We start from the raw sequence: 17,055 nt of genomic DNA, 5'->3' as shown, positions 1-17,055 counted from the left end.
GGTGCAATGCCAGTATGTCAGCAGGCTGTAATACTGCCGTTGCAGCCCCGGACCATCGATCAAGGAAAGACAACTGCCTGATAACCAGATTGTAGTTGTAACGTTCTATCATCTACCAGATATTATCACACCTCGTATGTCCTGGATAGCTCAAGGGGCGGGCGACAGAGCTTCGGGTGCCCTAATCACGTGTGCAAGCTAGAATTTGTTATCGCACATGAAAACCTGGCGCTGAGTCATTGAGCCCGTTATCAAGCATCCGGCCAAAATTTCTGAGTAACAAACAACAATGCGTCAAGAGAACAGGGACGACAAAAAAAGAAACAAAGCTCAATTTTGTGTCTTACTATTTGCTTCTTAAATACCGCGCCGCCCTGCAAACTGGCTGTGTTTTCTTTTTGTGCACCCTGTTTGATTACTTCTCCAAGATAGTTTAAAAACCCATTTCGGCTGACCCCTCCCTTCCGCCCCCTGCAAAGAATTATTTTTTACCTCTCTGTGACCCATTCGCATACCCTCACAATGCCGCTGGTAAAGGCTTCTGTTGAAGTCAACGAAGATACCAGGAGTGAGTTCGGTTTTGTATCTTATACTGTTAACTTATAAAATCCCATCAAGAACTGATCGACATGTTAGTCCTGGGATACGACCCTCTCCTCTCTCCTCAATTCCTCCAGACAGAAATCCGTGCTGTAAGTCACACCTGTCTCGAATTGCGAGGATAGCATACAATATCTATGGCGAACAAAAGGGGCATAGACAATTGAAGATTAGACAATTATCTAACTCTCTACACAGCCAAAACTAGCTATTGAAACAGTTCAATCCGGCCGCAGCCAGGCGATTGAAATCATTGAACAACGCGATGACCGTCTCCTCGTTGTATGCGGGCCATGCTCGATCCACGACCCAGATACCGCCCTAGAATATGCTAGACGACTGAAGAGCCTCTCTGACAAGCTGAAGTCGGATCTCTGTATCATCATGCGCGCCTATTTAGAGAAGCCCCGCACCACCGTCGGGTGGAAGGGCTTGATCAACGACCCAGACATCGATGAATCTTACAACATCAACAAGGGCTTACGCATCTCGAGAAAGCTCTATGCTGACTTGAACGGCATGGGCATGCCCATCGCCAGCGAAATGCTGGACACAATCTCCCCCCAATTTCTTGCAGACCTGATTTCCCTGGGCGCCATTGGCGCCCGAACAACCGAATCGCAACTCCACCGGGAACTTGCGTCGGGCCTCAGTTTCCCCATTGGCTACAAGAACGGCACGGATGGCAACCTAGGTGTTGCCATCGATGCCATTGGTGCAGCTGCAAATCCACACCATTTCCTCGGCGTCACGAAGCAAGGACTAGCTGCCATCACCAAGACATGCGGTAACGAGCATGGCTTTGTGATACTCCGCGGCGGCACGAACGGGACTAACTATGATGCGGAGAGCATTAAAGCAGCTCGCCAAGACCTGCGCCAGAAGAAGCAGCGCGAGATCGTCATGGTCGACTGCTCGCATGGGAACTCGAAAAAGAACCACCTCAACCAGCCCATTGTCGCTCAATGTGTTGGCGACCAGCTGCGGAATGGCGAGGAGGCTATCATCGGTGTGATGATCGAGTCGAATATTTATGAAGGGAACCAGAAGGTGCCGCCGGAAGGTCCGTCGGGCCTCGCCAAGGGTGTCAGCATTACCGATGCTTGTATCAATTGGGAAATGACCGTTGAAGTGCTGGAGCAGCTTGCTGAAAGCGTACGCGTTCGCAGGACCCTTAGAGTTGCGAAGCAAAATGGCGTCTCGAGTAATGGGGAGAATGTCAACGGGCATACCAATGGGTCTGCTTGAAGTGTTTTTTTCTCCCTGCCTTTTCTTTTTTCCACTTTTCTCTTCTTTCTCAATTTTCTTTTGACCGCCTCTAGAAGAAAAGCACAAAGTAGAAACGACTTGCCCCTTACTTTTTTTTAATACTAAATTCATCTCTTTTTTCAATTTCCGTTGAATCCAATCGAATCGGTCAAAGCATGGCGATACGAAGCAAGAATCTTTGGTACAAAGGAAACATATTTTCATCATTTCAGCTTATGAAATTTTAACTAAAATCCTTTATCCCGCTAAAACAAAGATTTTTCACCTTTCATCAACAATCCCGAAGTTTTTCCTTTCCCTTTCTCTTGGGAACCTTTCCCCCTTCCTCCTCTCTAACCCCCTCCACTCCAAGCCACCCCTTTACAAAGCACAACTGAACGTCTTCTCATTTCCAAACTGAAACATATGATGAAAATTTCTTTTAGGATTTTAGATAAATCAGAATCAGATTGGTAGATCAGGGGTCGCCATTTATGGGTACTCCAAAAATTCATATATATTCATTCATTCAGCAATACTCGGCTCTACCCTTAAAGAATTAAGGTGGCATCATTGTTGTTGGAAGTGAAGTGAAGAGAACAAGCCTGCCTCTATGGATGTCCACCAAAGTCGTCAGATATCGGACATGTGTTCGTATGCAACTGATAACATAGCACTGGCTGGGCTCGATTCATGGCCCCGTTCCGTGACCAGCATATATTTATATATATATGAACAGTTACGGCTTCAATCTTCATATCGGTCACCCTTGTTGCTTGGATTGAGGATATTTCACTAAACTCTCCGAGGTTAAACAGAAAATGACCAGGAACGAGTATATGCATATATATGCATGTCTAGAATTGGAAATGATGCGGATGAAGGGCCTGGAATTTGTTGCATTGAATCATCATTTAATTACATACCCCCCCAAAACCAACACCCCCCTCTCCCGCCCCCCAACAAAAAGGAAAACCTCGAGAAAGAGAAAAACAATTCAAGGCCAAATAACTCCTACTCTAAATCAATAACCAGCAATGAAACTCTGGGTAAAATTGAATTATAGATCCAACTATACTATTCCTCGCCGAAAACAAAATGATATATACTCATCAAGCAATTCTTAATTCAACATTGTATATGGAAGCAAGAAACCGATACGAGAGGCCCAGGGAAAAGCGATACCCATCTATACAAGCCGATTTAACACTGAATTCTCGGTATTTATTTCCTTGGCGAAAGTGCCTGGAATGATAGGTAGCCACGTTGGGCATGCATCTAAATAATACCGATAGCACATGTTTCCAACCATTCTCTCAGAAACCTCGTCCTTAATGAGGTTGTGGTCGACAAAATCTGACAAAACCGTGGCTCTGCAGAGGCGATGGTTAGCAAAATAAGCAAGTGGTAGGTGCCACAGACTGCTGGGAAACTGAAGGGATGAAAATATGGGATGAAAAGTTGAACCTACATCCAATGCCGGCATCCATCACTATTCGCCGGGAACGTATACGACTCACGCTTGCACTGGCTGATGGCATTCATGAAATTTGTAATTTTAGCATTGGCAGAAACGGGCCAGTCCCAAGCCAAGACTATAGAGTTCGGCTCATCTTTAGAGTGTTTGGACCAGACCAGATTCCCTGTGCGGTTGTTAGCTGTGGCTGTCATGTTCATTTGCGTAGCGCCACCGTCCGGCGTGCGTAGGTATATGGACCAGTGGTTGAAACCGGTTGAAGAAACTTGATGGGCGACAATCCGGATGCCGATGACTGGGGTGTCATCGGTCGGGGGGTCGTCGGCGGTTCTAATTGCCATGGCTGTTGGTCGCTTCCTTCACTGCTATTCCCCTTCGTCTCGTTCTTCTTCGTTCTGTTTTCTCTTGGAGTTTAGGATCAAGGCTATGTCACGATGGAGGTGGACACGTTCAAGGGTGTTATTGTGAATGATATATATAAGATCGAGAAGATATGCAAGCACGGCTTGGAGAAATGATATGGATGGCTTCACCATGGCTCTTATATAGCAAATGAAGGATTAACTTCCAGCCAGTAAGTTATCCTTGAGAATCTGTCACTTGGTGAATCTGTTTGTAAACGTAAAGAATATTATCATTGTCGTTCTGCACGGGAATTTCCATGTTAGTAAGGTCTCCGGTTATCAAACGGAATTCCTTCCCTCAGGCAAAAAGAAAGCCCGTCGAAGTAGGTTCTCTCTTATATCAACATCAAAGCATCAAAGGAAATTAGCATGCGAAGGGGCGTATGTTTAAAGCTGATGCCAGCTTCCTGAGTATTTATGAGCTTAAATCAAAATCGCAGACACTGGAAAATGTCTAATTAGCATTTTCCGCCTTTCAAAATCGACGATGTTTCGTGTGGAAAATCTGACGCCACCGAGAAACAAGGGATTATTTCTTTACCCCTGTATCGGGTGTTTTGGGAAAAGTTCGCATAGCAAACAAATTCAAATTTCACAACCCCTTTGTTGGCTTTACTTTTCAGAAACAATGGGTTATTCCGCAAAAATCCAAGCAGGTCACTTGATATGCCATCGCCGGTTAGTGAACTACCAGCGCAAAATCGTTTGCTACTCTATTACCCCCAAGTAGCCATCAGGCAGGCTCTGAGTCGGTAGACGGTAAAGACGAAACCCAGCTGTATTGGTCCTTGGATAGTGAATATCATTTTTTGATAAATTAACCGCTATACTTCGCATAGAAGCATTCTCGCGGACCGCATCTTCCCGAAAGTATTGAATATATTAACGTTCCACCCGATCTAGTTGACACAACCAGGAGGAAAAATCCAGGAACGAAAATACGAACTTGGAAAGCGGTAGGAGATTAAAAGTGGGTTTGCTGGGTCGATTCGACCAATCCACCATCGCACTAGAAGTTGCTATTGCTGGAGAAAAATCACATTTCCTGGAATGAAACAAGTCCACTTTTCACTTCTTTTAGCTACATGGATAGATACCTGGGCGGCCATCCACATCCCGCAGACAGGTGACAGACAGCACATCGCAAGCACGCAAATCCTTCGCTAGGAATCGCAAGGATCTCTTTCAAAAGACGAGCAGAGGCAATTCCGTTGCAGCTCGGCAAATATGAAATCGTGAGAAGTGCGAAGAGTTCAATTGTTTCATGTGTGTTTGAAAACTTGATCGAATGGATAATATCAATCAATTTATTTTTAACAAGCGGACGATAAGAAATAGGAATCCCGTATTTCGTACGACGCAGCCGTGTCTTGACAATACAGTAGCAAGGAGGCGGATCCAGCCTGCTCTATGGTGTTCAACGATGTGGGTGGGGCTGCGTGTTTGTTATCAATTGCCTCCTTCAAGAGACACTGTTTGGCTGGCACGGACTTCTGCTGGATACCCAAGCATCAATCTTTGCAAAGATCTTCCAAGAGTTGCAGCATTTGCAGCCGCAGAGCCTTCAGCTCACCCGGTTTGAGAAGATCACTTGAATGAGACTCCGAAACCGGATCACATGACGAATCAACTAATTCGTCCCGGATAGTAAAAAAGGGTATACCCAAGGCGCGAAGTTCAGCGTTTAGAGACTTCGACATTGTTGTCAGGGCCTTGTACACCTTTTTATCGTATGTGCAAAGTTCGATTTTGTCATCTTGAGGGGTCTATGCAGAAGCAAAAACATATCAGCATGGCCATGCCCCTCAGATATAACAGTTCATAAATTTAGAGGCAAAATGGAAATGGTCACGATGTTTTTCATCAGGTGTAGGTGGGGAATGCACATACGGGACCATCCGAGTCTTTCGCAACAAATCCACCAACCGAACGTCTGGGAACGAGAGTTATCAAAACCGTTCGCAAAGGCATAATTTCAATAAAACAGCGGAGATTAGAATTCCTCGGCTTACAAGACCTCATCAATCTGTCTCTTCTTTGCTTCCCGGCCTGCCTGCTTTGATAGCAATGCCTGTCTGCCCTCCCACCACTGTCTCTCATGGTCGTGTTGCGTGCGGATCAGTCTCTTGATCTTGGACTGGGTGGCTTCATTCTGTGCCACGGTTTTCATGACATATTTCAATGCCGCGGGCCAGGTGGTTATAGTGGACGGGTCAGGTATGTTGGGTGGTTGATTTAGCTCCAATGTATGCTGTTCCAGGGGGGCATGTCTAAAGGTTGAAGTTGGTCTAGTATACGAATTATTATTCGAGCTCTCAACTGGAGGGTTATGAATTCGAGATTGGTCGTGAACACCTGGTGTATATGCTGATAGCGTCCTCAGTACAGACGTGAGATCCGGGACAGGGCTGTGTGATGGAGCTGCCATTAGGTCTGATTGTGGGTGTTTTGACGAGAAAACCGGCACCATTCGTCAATGGTTCCTCAGTATCCAAAAACTCAATACCTGTCTGTACTACTATAGTATCTTTGCTCTTGTGCTCTCTTGATGGTGTTGCGGAGTCAAGTATCGAGAGGTTCAATGGCTCTCTTGCGCTAGTCCTGATTTAGTTTGAGTCTTGGCTGACTCCTCCGAGTTCGAAAAATTTCCCAACCTTGAAGCTACCGACGAAGCCTCCACATTCCAACTCAACCCCGGACAGCTACGATCCTAACCCTTTATTACTTTCTAGCCCGTAGTATACACTCCGCCGTGGTTCATATTGCCAGTGACATCTTAATAACGCCCTGTACCCCGCCCCGAAAGGCCAATTGGCCTCCCTCCCTTCCCGCAACTATGTCCCGGTCCGCGGCAGATGCAACCCGCTTCACAGCGACAGGTCCCTATGCCTCCTCGAAAACGTCAATAGTAAATACCGGAACCCCAAAATGGACAGGCGCAAAGTCCAGCACGTCCAAGACGACCGGACCGTTCGCAGGTCCCGAAGGCTCCAAACAAGAGACTCCCAAGCAAAAGGTTGAGCGGCTACGTGCTGAGGCTCGGGCCGCGCGGTATTCGAAAGCGTTTACCCCGATGGATCGGATTATGTCCAAAGGACGGATATGGGCTGACCGTGCGCACAAAATTACAGTTTATACCCTTATAACTGCGTCCGGTACAGTCCATTTCCTCGGTCCCTGATCAGCTAATTTACCTGTTCCCAAGTTGTATCGTGATTTCACCAGGATTGGAATATGGGAAATAGAATTTATCATCCTGGATTCGCTGTTATCCTTCTGGTGTTTCCTGTTCTTGGGTATAGTGCTTACTAGATGGTTTATCCTTTGAATTTAGGTATCGCTGCTGCTCTCACAATCTACTCAGCAACATCTTTGATAATCTACAATCGCCGCCAAAGACAACTGTGGATTGATAAGGAATTACAAAAGCTCTTAGATGCAAGAAAGGCATATGTCGCGGGCAATCCCACGCCAGATCAACTTCTATTGTTGGAAAAGGAGAAACAGGCGGAGGAGGAAAAGAGACTAAATGAAGAGCTGAAAAAGCAAACAATGTTTTACAAGGGAAAGGCATGGTTATTTGGAGGATTGAAAAATGAAGACATTCCAAGTGCTGGATTCAAAGGCGCCGACGAAATTGCCGATTCGAGACCGAGCGTGCTGGAAGCTGTGAATGCCAGCAGGGTCGATAACGCTGCACCATTCGAACGAGGGCCGAACCCTGGTGGCCAATTAGAACCGAAAACACATGAAGGATCGAATGAATCGAAAAGAAGTTGGACGAGCTGGATAACGGGACGATAAATACCAATGGGAAGCTGCCATATCTCTGCAACTTTCTAGTTTCCGAAAGTGATATATCAAGATGCCCATTTTCTTCAACTTGACATTTCCATTTTTTTTATTGGCATGTGTGCTATATGTGTCTCCCTTGGCCTTCTCATTCCTCCTGGCCTCATTGACTCGGAATCTTACTGTACATATTATTTTATCAGCATTGCTTTGTGGCCATTTTCAGGCGTCCTTTGGCGTATACATATCGCTATTTCCCCTCACTATGTATGATCATCTCTCTGTCTCACCCATCCCCCTTGGAATGCATACATGAAGAGTTGCAGAAACTTGAATTTATCATGTCGATTATCCATGCTAGGAGTCATCTTTGATATCATGGTGAGAAGGTCTGAATACTACAGGCCTCGCGATTCATCATCGGTCAACTAAACTCGCATCCATTTGAAAATGTCCGCGGTTATTTCTCATCTTGAATTCTTGATCATATGTCTCGATTCAGCGAAACCGTCGACTCGATATGCATGCACCACCGCCACAAAATGGAGGCGAGAATAGACCTCTTCTTTTACCCCATGCTATCAACTTGTCCAAAGCCGAGCAGCATCATTTCCTGATCAATTTGTCATTCCAAAGTGCAAGAAGACATATCAGCATCTCAAGGATGCAGTGGCCCCGAAGACTGGAAGTGATCCGACAATAAATCATGGATGGAGAAATCTAAATTTATCTTCATGTAGCATCGCAATATGAAGGTGTGTGTCTTGAAATGTCACTGTGCTAGGTAGCGAACCAGATTATCAATAATAAGATTGAGACACTGGTTTGTCCTTTTATCCATGGAATCTACCTTGTACATACATGACCAGAAGATATTTGTAACTGGTGTGGGTGGAACTCTTCGAGTGAGGGAGGATGTCAACCGCATCTGCCAAGTCCTCAGCCATCTCAGGAACAAGGAGCTTCTCGAAATCAACCCACTCCTGCTGAAGTTCTTCAATCCAGATTGCTCTCGGTGGGTTATCATCCTCCATTATCACCATATTCCTAGAATGAATATTGCCATGGTTATCCACAACAAGAAAGATCTCACAGAACTTTCTATGCCGGAGTTGCTCCTCGGAAACTGTCTCTGATAAGTTGATATCTAAGAAGTCTCTGCCGGAGAAAGATATCTGCAACTATTCTTCAGTTTCCTGTCCAAATCTGGGGTCGTAAAAAATATCTGTCTGCACTCCGTCTTCGAAAATAGGCTCCAAAATTGGCTGTAGCCTTGGTTGCAACCAGGAGGTTGGGGTTGGGCCTGCAGGGTTGATCATGGGCACAAATTTAGCCAGCCAGCATGGCGCCTATCACTATGGGCACTAACTAATCTGTGCACATACATACCTCGCATAGGTCCATGCGTGTGATCTTGAACTTGGTCCGCGACTGGTCCATGATCAGCTAATTATTCTGATTTACCTTGAAATGGTTTTTAAAGCAGTTGGTCCGGAATCAGCTGTATTCTTCCCGCTTCTCAGCGGTGCAACTTGTGTCAACATCCAATTCCTCAAAGCCAGGTTTCTACCGTCATTCAGTAGCTCACCAGGGCTATTGATTGCAAGAGCTTCAACAAATTTTTATACCTATATTTCATTCTATACAAGTTCAAAGTATAGAAGAAGGCGGAAGACAAGACCCTGGATTGGGGACACTTATTATAAGCAAAAGATCTATCTCCCCCGCCTCACAGGTTGCGAGCACTTTTAACACATGGAGACTTTTCAGCAAGAGTTGCAAAACATCCACCCCTGGTTACACACCCCGATACTCTCCGACGGGTATAGTCTGTATCGAGTATGCATATGCAGTGTACACAGATACCATGTGCCTCTCTCACAAGGGCCAACGGCTCCGCTTCTTTGTACACCCAGCGAGGATGGCAACGAGCTGACCAAAGCCAGAAAGTCAGACTTCGATGATGGATTGGATAGCGCCAGGCCCAGAAGGGAGGCTGTCAAGGGAAAAAAAAGGCCGAACGGTTAGCGATTTTCTTTTCGTTTCTTTTCTTTCTAAAATTAAATTATGCAAAAGAACTTGGCCAAGGTTAGTGCAACGCCCTCGACGACAAACCTCGGTTATCTCAGAGGCATCAATGAATGGGATGAGGGGTGGGTAAAGATAATCGCATGGCCAATTTCCTCGCTAACGAAAAGAGAATGCACTTCAAGGCAACCGAGTAGATGCTCAAATCCGTCCTCAGGCTAAATAAACCCCGTGGAGATGAATGAGTAAGTCCGCCCACAGTATTCGTATTCGGGTTCTAGGTGAACGTCGTTATCAAAAAGTTGAACGTTGGTAGACAGGATGTAGATAAGAGTTTAGACCCTTTTCTATCTTCTTTAAGATCTTGCAACCCTATGGTATTGTAATTAGTAATTCTATATTTTTCTTATATAGATGTAAATATATACTGGTCATTGTCAGTCATTTCGAAGAATATACGGATAAGTGCTGCTGAAAAGTCGGTGTTGGTCTAGGTGATGGGCACCTTGAGCGTAGTTTGAATTTTTAAGGCGATTCTGACCATGATGAGCACAGACTTTTCTCACCACGTATTCGGAAAAGATAAAGAGTTAGTGCTATGTTTAGAAATTAGGATCTAATTCCAAGAACAAGACCAAGTCCGCTAAATCTTCACACTAGTACTTAGGCTTAGTATTCATGGACATGGACATCATACGCCATGTCCGGCTACCTGATTCCTTTTCGCTCACTTTCTTCTCCAGTAGTTCAAGACGGTATATCGATTTTCTTAGTTTTTTTGGTTTGCTTTCATTTGAAGATTCAACCAAAGACTCTTTGGCGCTAGACAAAGCAATGGAATTGAATTTTCACACAAGATCATTTTCGAAACGAAGGTTCAGTGGTGTAATCATATATTTTTAACTAGTTAAGGGATTCGAGAGGACCTAAATCCTAGACTTGATACCGTCTACTGTGGATTGGCGATTACCTGCACATTTTTGGCCCATGCGGAAATTCAATGCACAGGCATCGATAAAGGCTGACATCACCTTCCTGTCCAAAATGCAGGGTAGCGCTTAGTAGCTATTAGCGGTTTCGGCGGCTGCTTGGCTTGACAAGGGTTAATTTTAACCCGTATGGATGGTAACAGACGTTTGGCTGGCCGGATTGGATGCTTTCTCTGCATTCAGGTACTCTGCATAGCTGCTGTATAACCAACTCATCGAAGCAAACAAGCAAAGAGCATATCCTGATCTCATTCCTTGACACGGAGGATCCATTGACAAAACGAGATAAAAATCTCTCTCGGTTCCTGGTGGTTTAGGATGTTGACTTGGCAGAACGAGGATACTATATCAAATAGAGAACTCTCCGTTCACTTGGACTTCCCCTCCCACTGAACTCGGAGACTACATGTCCCTCATCGGGCGATGCTAGTGGAGGTCAGCTGAAGAACTCAGAGATTTCGACTTTGGAATTGCGGGCTGACTTTGCTCCATCGGACCGTAGCAAATGCCTGGTTGATCGCTTCGGTGGCGAACTCTATAAACACAAACGCGGGGTGTTTACGAGAAGTGATGGCGGTTGCTTGCTGGAGGGCGACGACCTTGAGCCCAACTACGCGCGGTGGCGCTGTCTGGAACGAACAGCCCAGAATTAAGTTACGGCAACTGGCGGAATCCTTTGTTCGCGCAGCAAGTTTATCTGTATCCTGAGTGTTACATATGCATGGTGTATACACATGAGATACTCCTACCCCATACCAAACACATACCAGCGCATATACTCGTGGACAGCAATCAATGTGACACCCAGGTTGTGGATTATCGGTTGGATGCAATCGGCTCATCGCCGAGTGTTATGGTGTGAGCCAATCTATGCACTGCCCACTGTTACCTTGGGACAGCCATGAAACATGGCAAAAGGTCGCTAACGGCTGCCGTAACAGATTAACATCCTACCATAACGGCTTCAAGTTCTTCGAAACCGTTGCTTGTCCACATATAATGACATCCCGACTGAATGCGCTGTGTGGACACCGGGGTATGCGGATATCTTCCCCGCATGCGCATGCGATTCATCCCCATCGACACCGGCAAAACGACATAGAACCTAGGCATTTTGGCTCTCTGACGGGGCAGCCGGCAAGTCCGTTGACTTAGCAGCGAACTCGAGATCTATCCAGCAAGCATCCTGGCTCCGGTTTGGCCTGCCAATGTCTCCTTGGCCTTAGGTACTGGCAGACACCTCTCTGGGCTCCCAAATTCCCGGAAATAGAGCATGAATTCCACATTCTTTTCTTGTCATTTGTTGCTTTGACACAAAAAATAAAATAAAAAATAAAAATTCACACTGTGAAGCCCGCTTTGTGGGAACGCTATAAATATTTCCCTAGAGAGCTACCTCCTCCCTGCTGTCATCCATGCAGCAAGGCCACGGTAACTCTTCTAGGGCGTCGCCTTGGTTGATATTGATTAAAAACAAAGTAAAGTGAGTGAGTGAATATTGATCCACATCATACTCTACATCAATGTCCGTTGATTCCCCTGGTCTATTCGTTTTTTTGCGGATACATGCACATTCACTATTAATTGCATGGACGTTAGAAATATGGCCGCTTACACAACTCCTTCCACAGTACATATATAGTTGCGTACTCGCCCCTTGATCGGGGTGCCAGTCAAACACCCGATTCGGTGGACGAAATATACAAGTTTGTGTTCAGTTTTTCGCTACATCATCTGCAATGTTGTCCTTGATACACGTCGTGGTGGTAGCCTTTGGCTGCTTTTCCCTATATCAAGTATATCTCTACTTCACTGTCGGTGCCGCACGTCGAAAACTAGTCAAGGAGCATGCATGTAGGCCGCCTCCTGCGTACCCACACAAAGATCCCATTTTCGGTTTGGATCTCACCATGAAACTCAGGGGACATAAGCAAAAGAATATCCTCCTCCAAGAATCCGTAAAACGCTACCGGATCTTTGGAAACACCTTTTCACTGATCGGTGTCGGAATACCTAGTAAGTCCTCCTGCCACAACTTGGGATGCAGGCATATGCCTCACGATTTGTTTGGGCGGGCAAACAACTAACTACTTTTTGTTCCAAGCGATCTCTACTTGCGAGCCTGAGAATATTAAATGCGTGTTGTCTCTTAAGTTTTCTGATTATGAAATTAACGCCCTTAGGAAGACAGCCTTCCATGGTGTTTTTGGTCAAGGGATATTCACCACAGATGGTCCTCAGTGGGAACACTCAAGAACTATGCTCCGGCCAAATTTCAACCGCGCTCAGGTCGCCGAACTGGCTATTTTTGAAGCACATATACAGAACCTTATCCAAGTGGTCCCTACCGATGGATCTACCGTTGACCTCCAGCCGCTGTTCTTTGATCTTACTGCAGACACCGCAACTGAGTTTTTGTTCGGAGAATCAGCCAACACTCTTCATAAGAACTTCAAACCCTCTACTAAAGAAAATTTCGCTGAAGCCTTCACCTACTGTACAACAGAAATTGGCAACTCCCTAAGGGTGGGCCTCCTCGACAGATATTTCAAGACCGACAAGCGCTTTGAAAGGGATCGGAAACTGATTCACGACTTTGCGGACCGGTATGTGAAGAAGGCGCTTGAGAATCACGCGAATGAAAAATACGGAAGCGGTCCTCTTCCCGAAAAGGGCCGCTACGTATTCCTGCAAGAACTAGCGAAACAGACTCAGGATCCCATTGCTCTTCGTTCCGAAACACTAAACATCTTGCTTGCCGGTCGCGACACCACCGCCAGTCTCTTAGCGAATGTCTGGAACATAATCCCCAAACGTCCAGACGTGCTGAAGAAACTCCGTGCAGAGGTCGACCAACTCGGTGGGAGAAAGCCCACGTTCGAAGAACTTAAAAATATGAAATATCTTAAATACGTGCTTAACGAATGTGAGCTTGCGCAGAAACCTGATTGAACCAACACACCGCAGCTCCCTTAGCGAAATACCGCTTTACTAACAACCCAATTTTTGGCGGCATTCCAGGTCTCCGACTCTGGCCCGTTGTCCCAAACAACGCACGTGCGGCCATTCGCGATACCATCCTCCCACTTGGTGGTGGACCGGACGGCAAATCACCGGTTTTTGTCAAAAAGGGAACGACCCTCGCTTACAGCGTCTACGCCATGCACAGACGCCAGGACATCTACGGGCCCGACGCTGCTGAATTCCGACCAGAGCGATGGGAAACTATCAGACCTGGCTGGGAGTATTTGCCATTTAATGGTGGACCGAGGATTTGTCTTGGCCGTAAGTCTCCTCGCATTTCTTTTCCTTTACGCCACCACCCGGCCCTGGCTATTCGTTTTGAATCCCCCCCGCCCCCGCCACAAACAAAAAAAAGAAAAAGAAAACACATTCTAACCACAAAGCACATCCAATTCGGATACATGCCAATAAAATACAGAACAATTCGCCCTCACAGAAGCTTCGTACACTACAGTTCGGCTCATGCAACATTTCCGCACGATTGAATCGCGCGACCCAGAACCGTGGACCGAATGGGTCACCATCACATGTGCTAGCCACCATGGTGCTAAAGTTTCGCTGAAGCCGTGAACCCCGAACCGATTCCGTGCCCTTGACACTTTGGTTGTGGGTGAAGGGACTTGGTTTATGGAATGACTTAACGTTGATTGGTGAATTTTCTTACTCTTATCTCTCCCTCTCCCCCATTTCCTGTTTTCGCTTTTCGTTTCTTATTTGCTTGTTGTGAAAATTATATATTCCGTGGTTCGTGGTTGCAGTCTACAATTCTGTTGTTTGTATGTTAGCTGTACGTCAAAGTAGGGTTGTGGTTTTTAAAGGGGGCGGCGGTTTGAATTTATGACATGGTCTCCTTTGATATATCTTTATTGAAGCTTGAATGCATGCATATTTGTTCTTTTCTCCCTTTGTAGATTAAACATGTTAGTTCAACGTTGCCGGTAGCCTTACTATGTAAGAATATCTTCTTGTAGATCAACAATTGAGGTGTACAGTACATTGGGATGCAGCTAGTAAGTTAGGGGCTTAGTGTAGAATTTGGCTTGACAGCTAGATTCAAAAGAAAATTGCCCTACTCCGCATACTTACTTAGCAGAGCTTTAAGTTCAACAACGATTTCATACCTTCAAAATCGTCCGCCAGGGTATATAAACAATAGGAATAGAATGGCCCGGCATGGCCGTCAAATGCCCACCTGACGGCATCACTGACAGGGGTGTCTAGTCCTGAATCCTTCCCCGCGGATGAGCGTAGCCCAGGCCAAACACAGATTCTACAACATCATCAACCATTTCAGAGCAGAGAGAGGCGCGTCAGGTTTCTTTCAGCCCTCCACTCCCTGCCTCGCTATACTTACGAGCCTTCAGGTCTCTGAACGATCGCAAGACGTCTTCTTCCGTGCTTCTTTTTTCAATTTTATAGACCTAGATGTCGCGGAGACGATGTTGACATCGACAGCGATGGAAACCTGCTGGGTGAGAAGCTGGCCAGCTTCACGGTCTTCCTGCTGGATAACTCTTTTCCATACCCCGTTGGTCATCCGAATACCAGTACTTCGAGGTGCTAGCCTTGTCCGTGACCATCATCGTTGTGTGATATCACGGAATATTTGATCGGAGGGAGGCAGTAGTTCGGGCTGATACATCAGGGCCGCGGTTGCGCAAGATGACAAGATGATGAAGGAAACCCGTTTCGGGGATAATCATTGATGTTTCGTGAGGTAGCCTATATGCTTCCGCATTCTCTAATAATAGAGACAGGCTCTAACAATGAATTTGTAAGTTATTATCTGGCCAGTATTTGGTTTTTTTCTCGTTCACTGGTCCACTTTAGATCGAATCCAAAATAAATAAATAAGTAAATAAAATAAATAAATGCACTTAATATCCTTGACATGTTGGATTGTGATGTTTCTCGTCTAAATAATCCGTGGCAGCAATATTGATCAACCATGCAACAACGCCCGTGACTTGACGTATGGTTTCCATAGTACTATCCTTTGAAACCGTCCCTGGCCCAGGAACATACGTACCAAATTGAGACTTTCCTCCTGGATACTGTGCCGGAGATGAGATGAGATCCAAATCCCCGATCTCTCGCACCCCCTATTTGGGGCTAATGGTTCAAACCAGAGCCTCCATCACCCCCCGGCTCCTTGCTCTTCATCGGCGCAGTTGCATATAATATAATACTGAATTTGTCGGGCAAACGGGAGAATATATTGACAAGATACTCCAGGACATGGAGGAGATCTCGGGACGCAAAGAAGACGGGGTCGACGGGATTGAGCTGACTTGTTGTGCTGGGATTTGAGTGGGCTGGCTTCGATAAGGGCTGTCTATGCCTAGGCAGGACTATATATATATATATGTATATATATAGACAAAATAAACTTTGACCTGTGGCAACAAATTAAATGGGCCAGGCTGCCATCCAGAATTTTTTATCACGACTCAACTTAGCGTAAGGGGTCGGGGGAGGAACGAGAGCCTTTCAAAGCGGAGCATCTGCGTTCCCCGGAATGCCCACGATCGTGGACAGTGGATTGGTATGACGAGGGGACGAATACATTAATTACAGTGGGCAAATAAATAAGCACCTCAAGCTCAAGGCGATCAGTCTCAAAAGTCAGAAAGGAAAAGAAGCCTTCAACTCTACCTATATTGTTTACAAAAGACGATTGTTTTCGTTTTTTTTTTGTTTTTTTTTTTAAAAAAAAAAAGGAGTTGGAATTGGTCCATAAATTCCTGAGCATTATTCCATCTAATATACCGCAAGTGCTGTGTACAGTTGAACAGAGGACATCTCCTGCTTTTGAAAGAGAGAGAGTATATGTGTGTGAAACAATCACAGATGATATAAACAATGATCCCATTATGTATAGTTATATACTACCATAACTATGTAACTACTCTATACTAGATATTTTCTCAGCCTCAGCCCCAGCCCCTCTCTCTCTATGTGTGTGTATATACTATTACCTACCTGCCTACCTGCCTATATACTATATGATCCCTTACACCTGCATAAAAAATAAAAAATAAAATAAAAAGACCCAAAATTCCAAAAACACAGCGAGACGGGGGGAGAAGCGGTATATATATGTATGTATGTATATATAAAATATAAACCACAAAAAAGCCAAAAGCCAAAAGCCAAAAAGAAAAAGGAGAGAGAAAAGATCCATCGGTATATGTTAAACTATATGCATAGGTGATATGAGGTATAGAATATTAAATAAAAATAAATAAAAATAAATAAAAATAAATAAATAAATAAAATGAATAAAACACTAGGGACGCTAAGAAGAACTAAGAAAGACCCTTCGTTCGGCCTTGGAAGTGGTTCTGACGATAGGCGTGTTGGGTGGGCATGTGGGTAGGGTAGGGTAGGGTATTGATTGATGTGATCTTAATAGTATTTACCATTTAATATTTTTCAGAGGTAGGTGTTTTTTTTATTTATCTTTTTTTTTTCCCCCAAGCGCTAAAATGGG

The 17,055-nt window shown here is 45.2% G+C and overlaps 7 protein-coding genes across 7 annotated transcripts; 3 read left to right on the top strand and 4 right to left on the bottom strand.

The window, feature by feature from the left end:
* Nucleotides 1-266: 266 nt before the first annotated feature.
* On the top strand, nt 267-2,363 carry HCBG_07076 (phospho-2-dehydro-3-deoxyheptonate aldolase; the record flags this gene model as incomplete). Its single annotated transcript, XM_045434125.1, has 3 exons — nt 267-568; nt 637-692; nt 799-2,363. 3 exons carry the CDS (start codon nt 523-525, stop codon nt 1,846-1,848), a joined length of 1,152 nt encoding a protein of 383 aa, XP_045284916.1.
* Nucleotides 2,364-3,037: 674 nt separating this feature from the next.
* Nucleotides 3,038-3,666, bottom strand: HCBG_07075 (uncharacterized protein; the record flags this gene model as incomplete). Its single annotated transcript, XM_045434124.1, has 2 exons — nt 3,038-3,221; nt 3,320-3,666. 2 exons carry the CDS (start codon nt 3,664-3,666, stop codon nt 3,038-3,040), a joined length of 531 nt encoding a protein of 176 aa, XP_045284915.1.
* A 1,574-nt stretch (nt 3,667-5,240) lies between these two features.
* On the bottom strand, nt 5,241-6,157 carry HCBG_07074 (uncharacterized protein; the record flags this gene model as incomplete). Its single annotated transcript, XM_045434123.1, has 3 exons — nt 5,241-5,495; nt 5,620-5,662; nt 5,742-6,157. 3 exons carry the CDS (start codon nt 6,155-6,157, stop codon nt 5,241-5,243), a joined length of 714 nt encoding a protein of 237 aa, XP_045284914.1.
* Nucleotides 6,158-6,405: 248 nt separating this feature from the next.
* Nucleotides 6,406-7,745, top strand: HCBG_07073 (uncharacterized protein; the record flags this gene model as incomplete). The annotated part of the gene is made up of 2 exons (XM_045434122.1): nt 6,406-6,884; nt 7,064-7,745. 2 exons carry the CDS (start codon nt 6,566-6,568, stop codon nt 7,531-7,533), a joined length of 789 nt encoding a protein of 262 aa, XP_045284913.1.
* Nucleotides 7,746-8,354: 609 nt separating this feature from the next.
* Nucleotides 8,355-8,961, bottom strand: HCBG_07072 (uncharacterized protein; the record flags this gene model as incomplete). Its single annotated transcript, XM_045434121.1, has 2 exons — nt 8,355-8,696; nt 8,911-8,961. 2 exons carry the CDS (start codon nt 8,959-8,961, stop codon nt 8,355-8,357), a joined length of 393 nt encoding a protein of 130 aa, XP_045284912.1.
* Nucleotides 8,962-10,987: 2,026 nt separating this feature from the next.
* Nucleotides 10,988-11,651, bottom strand: HCBG_07071 (uncharacterized protein; the record flags this gene model as incomplete). The annotated part of the gene is made up of 2 exons (XM_045434120.1): nt 10,988-11,235; nt 11,486-11,651. The coding sequence occupies 2 exons, from the start codon at nt 11,649-11,651 to the stop codon at nt 10,988-10,990; spliced, it is 414 nt and encodes a 137-aa protein (XP_045284911.1).
* An 80-nt stretch (nt 11,652-11,731) lies between these two features.
* HCBG_07070 (N-alkane-inducible cytochrome P450) lies at nt 11,732-14,533 on the top strand (the record flags this gene model as incomplete). The annotated part of the gene is made up of 5 exons (XM_045434119.1): nt 11,732-12,021; nt 12,170-12,554; nt 12,643-13,464; nt 13,560-13,823; nt 13,981-14,533. The coding sequence occupies 4 exons, from the start codon at nt 12,278-12,280 to the stop codon at nt 14,130-14,132; spliced, it is 1,515 nt and encodes a 504-aa protein (XP_045284910.1).
* Between the last annotated feature and the right edge of the window lie 2,522 nt (nt 14,534-17,055).

Source organism: Histoplasma capsulatum (genome assembly GCF_000150115.1).
Source record: "Histoplasma capsulatum G186AR genomic scaffold supercont2.11, whole genome shotgun sequence".
Taxonomy (NCBI): domain Eukaryota; kingdom Fungi; phylum Ascomycota; class Eurotiomycetes; order Onygenales; family Ajellomycetaceae; genus Histoplasma; species Histoplasma capsulatum.
Note: the sequence above shows the minus strand (reverse complement) of the source record. Positions and strands in the feature narration are given on the sequence as shown.